The following is a 4,788-nucleotide window of genomic DNA, read 5'->3' on the forward strand; positions in this document are numbered from 1 at the left end:
AAAAAATAAGGTAATATAAATTTATTTTTTATGAGATAGGGTCTAATTATGTAAATCAGGTTGGTCTTGGAGTCACAGTATAGCCTAGGCTGGTCTCCAATGATCCTCCTGTCTTAGCCTCCTGAACATTGGGATTAAGGTGAGTATTTGGCTATAAATCAAGATCACTTTGTAACCTAGTCTGGTCTTGAATCATAATGATCCTTTTGCCCTGGCCTTCTGAGTGCTGGGATTATAAGCATACACCACCATGCCTGGCTATAAACCTAACCCTAAACAACAGATTATGAAAAAAGATTTCATATATATAATATCACACAATGTCACAGCAATACTCACCATTCATTAGATTGTAGTGTAGGGGATTCATTTTGGGCTATGTGATATAAGGCACTCATTGCATTCATATTAAATAAAGGAGGCTTCCTTTCCGCTGTAAAAAAAGAAAATTGCTATTAAAACATGTGCATGTTATATAGAAGTACTCAAATACTTACAAACATGAAATTGTTTCTGTTTTCCCATTATCTCTCTCTCTCTTTTTTTTTTTTTTTGGCGGCTCCACACTGACCTCCAGCAGCGCTGGTCTGGGTTGCCTTGAGTATCTGGGAATGGAACTAGCGCTCCCAGAGACTGACTGCCTCCTTTAAGCAGGCACTTAAAAAACTGAGCTAATGGGCGGCCCCCCCCCATTATCTCTTAATTTCTCTAATTTTGTAATCATAATCACTTCTCATGCCTGATGTTGGAAATTTATATTTTCTTTGGCAAAAGGTTTACCAATTTTACTATCTTTAGATTTTCTTTCATTCAATTGATTTTTGTTTCAATCTTTATAATAATCCTCTTTCTTCTGGACACCTTGGATTTAATTTACTCCCTTTTTTAATTTCTTTTTTTCTTTGGGTTTTTTTTTTTTTTCCCTGACAGGGTTTCTCCATGTAGCCCAGAGTGGCTTTGTCACTGCCTCATCTTCTTGCCTTAGCCTCCCAGTGCTGAAATTACAGGCATGTGCCATCTTGTCTAGCTGTCTTCTTTAAGTTTCTCAAGGAGAAAGCTGAAATCATGATTTGATGATTGTGAAGTAATCAGGACTCTTGAATGTCCCTCAGCTTAGGTTTGTAGGATATTTCCCATCAGATTTCAGGTATCTTATACCACTTTGGCAGAATATCACAGAGTGATATAATGATACTACGTACTGTTAATTATATCTTATGAGGTGGCATCTGATTTTGAGTGGGCACTTTGCTTACTTCATTAAGATGGCATCTGCCAGTTTTCTCCATGGTAATTTCTCTTTTATTCTTTTGAACTTAATAGGCATTTTGTGAGAAGGTATTTTGAACCTATAAAAATATCCCTTTTTGTATAAAACTTTAAATAATTACTGGGTTAATATTTCTATTTTGATAAGTTCTAATCTATCATTTACTATGATATTGAAATTGTCATATTTGAGCAGGGGAACATTTTTGAAGTTGGATTCTGTGTCTTTTGGACATAGTTTTATCATTCATTGTTTCCTTATATTCTGGGCCATAAAAGTGTTCCAGAATCAACTTGTATTTTCCTATCCCAGTAACTCGATCAACTAATTTCTACAAGGATCCATAATACGATCCATAGTACGAGGTGTGCTCACTGTTACTGGGATATCAGTGCTCTCAGGGCCTCTCACTGGACAGAGTTAGAAAACATGTACCATATATATAATACATACATAATTTGTCTACACAGATGCAAATAAGCCATAAATATTTATTTTTGTATCTATTGAAAACAAGTTCACTATATTTTGAATTTCAATTCAAAACATAGTGATTATTCTAGCTTTCTCTGTCTTTATAAAGCTCTTCTCTGACTATGAGCAAACTTTGTAATCCTTAATATATTTTATTTAATAAAACTCTTCCCCACCAAGTTCCCATTTTTACTACCTTCTCTTATGAGCAGATGTCGTCCTTTTCAAATTCTGAATCCCTATTCCACTGCACTATATAGTGTGAATGTGAATGCCTTCTTCACCTACTCAGTTTCTGACACTCCACTCATACCAGGTCTATAGCCAACGCATACACATCTTTTTTAATGTATCAATTATTTAATTAGGTTCTTAGTAAGAAATTTAGAACACTAATTTATGAAGATAAATTCCATTTGTCAGAGCAAAAACGGAATGCAAGTAGCCCCAGAGCTGAGGAACAGCTTTGATTTTTGCTAAAATCTGTGAGTCCGCTGCGTTCTGATCCATCCTGCACTGCTCTGAAATCTGGTATCTTTCTTGGTGTCGAAGATGCAGCTTTTTCTTCTTGAAGTAAGCATCATTGAGGTGTTCGGGGATTTTCACTTTGCTGATGTCAATTTTTGTAGAGGTGGCAATGACAAATTTCTGGTGTGTTCTTCATAGAGGAACATTATTAAGGCTCAGAGGCCCAGTCACAAGTAGCAAGCCACTGTCCAACTGCTTCAGGAAGACCACTCTCTCACCTGTGACACCCAGTGAGAATGACCAAGATGGTACCGGGAGTCATGCTAGCTCAAAGTTTCCTCACATGGCTGACTGAAGGGTTTCTTGCCGTGGCTCAAGAGCTTTCGGGGCACATCTTCAGTAAGGTAGTACCTAGGCATTTTTTGAAGCTTAACCACCTGGCTACCTCCATTCTTGTCCCCACCGACCAGCTTTGTGATCGTAGCAAGAACTTTCTCCTTTTTCTTCTCAATCTTTGATTTAGCAGCTGTGTACTTTCTCTTGTACAAAGTCTTTCTGGAATACATAGCAGATAGGAAGTATCTATCAATTCCTCTAACCAGGACAGAATTTCAGCTGCAGTGGGGGTGCCCCTTTTTGGAGTTTTTGCCTTCTTCATTTTACCCTTTTTACCAGTACCACTGGTAGAAGCCTTCTGGGCTTTAGGTTTCTTCTCTTTAGTGTCTGGCTTCTCAGTTTTTTCACACGCCATCTTGCAAGATGGGAAAGAGTACATACACATCTTATAAGTGAAACTTTTCATTTTTATTAGACATTACCACTGTGTTAGGATGCCCCTTACATAATCTGCTTCTTTAGATTGTAGCTTTATATAACTGGATGCACCCTCCACGTGGTCAATTCCTCACCCTTTGATAATTCATGGTGAACTACTTCTATGTGTCACTCTACTAGGCCTCAAAGTCTCCACATCTGACAGTCACCTGCATAGATATATTTATTGGTTTCAGACTCCACACACCAGCTATGAGAACTCTTTACTATACTGATTTGATTCTGTTAGCTATTCTGAGTTAACATGGCTTATCATCTGTCATGGATACTGTGATGGTTAACCTTCATTGTTAACTTGATTAAATCAAGAAATACCTAGTAGTAAAGCATACTTCTGAGTGTGTCTATGAAGGTATATCTAGAGGGACTGGCATCGTGAGACAGCAAACTGCAAAGTAACTTGCCCTGAATGTGGACAGCACTGTCTTATAAGCTGGGACCCAGGCAGAACTAAAAAAAAAAGCAGAAGGCCTGACAGTACATGTTTGCGGTCATATTTTCTGTCCTTCCTAACCACCATGAGGTAAACAGCTTAGCTCTACCATCCATTTCTACCACAATGTATTACTTTCTTTTTTTTTGTGGAAGTGGGGATTGAACTCAGGCCCTTGTGCTTGCCAGGGAAGTACTTGTTCCACTGAGCCATCTCCCCAGCCCCTCTGTACTACTTTCTCATCACAGACCCAAAAACAATGGCTCCAGCCACCTATATACTGAAATCTCTGTAACTATAAGTGAAAAATAAACCATTGCAGGCTGGGAAGACAGTACAGCAATCTAAGTGCCTGCCTAGGCAAGTGCAAGGACCTGGGTTCGATCCCTGGTACCACATGCCACCCCTGGTATGCCAAGCTGGCCACAATGGGCATGGTGGTGCACACCTGTAATCCCAGAGCTGGGGAAAATGAAACAGGACAATCACTACAAGTCTGAGCTGAGTAGTGATACCTTGAAACAAATACATAAAATTAAAAAAAAAAAACCTTTCCTCCTTTATTATCACAGTTATTTTATCCCAATGACAGAAAGCTATATAATGCTGATACCTCCCTCCTCTGTCCTGCTAGTAGTTTTAAAATTGAATAGTGTAGGGAAGAGGAAAGGATTACTGAAGAAATTCTGAATGAACAAATAAAAGAAATTATCTGTTTCTAAGATATTATGATCTTTAAAAATGTGGCAGATTCAACTGAATTTTTTTTTTTTTTAAAGGTACCAGGGATTGAACTCAGGACCTTTGCAGGCACTTATGCTACTGAGCTATATCCCTAGCCCCTCAACTGAAGTTTTCTATCTCAAAATCTTTAAACTACTAAGAAACAAATTTCATTTAAATTAAATTTATTTTACAAAAAGTAATAGAAGGGCCAGCCAGATAGCTCAGCAGACTACAGGGATCTGATCCCCAATGTGCAGTTCCGGCCTGCCCCCGGAGCGTACTGAGACAGCAACTAACACCGGGCATGGTAGCATGCGCCTGTAATCCCTGCATTTGGGAGGCTAAAAACAGGATCACTGAGGCTGAGTCTGCTCTGTGTAGTAAGACCCTGTAGACCTTGTACTAATACATTAAAAAAAAAAAAAAAAAAGTAACAGAGATCTTATTCTTTATTACCTTGTGTACATTATTTGTGAAATGTTTCTGTCTGGGGCTTGTGAGATGGCTCAGTGGTCTAAAGCACCTACTTAGAACAAGCTTAGCAAAGCACAGGGACCACGGTTCAATCCCCCAGCACCACATG

The 4,788-nt window shown here is 38.7% G+C and overlaps 1 protein-coding gene across 1 annotated transcript in view; it reads right to left on the minus strand.

Annotated features, from left to right (window-relative positions):
- The window catches only part of Taok1 (TAO kinase 1), a 137,807-nt gene that overhangs the window by 62,183 nt on the left and 70,836 nt on the right, over nucleotides 1-4,788 (minus strand). The window contains exon 10 of the mRNA XM_023719843.1: nucleotides 340-433. Coding sequence (XP_023575611.1) covers nucleotides 340-433 — 94 coding nt within the window. The remainder of the gene's footprint in view (nucleotides 1-339; nucleotides 434-4,788) is intronic.

Source organism: Octodon degus, unplaced genomic scaffold, assembly GCF_000260255.1.
Source record: "Octodon degus isolate 3935 unplaced genomic scaffold, OctDeg1.0 scaffold00072, whole genome shotgun sequence".
NCBI lineage: Eukaryota > Metazoa > Chordata > Mammalia > Rodentia > Octodontidae > Octodon > Octodon degus.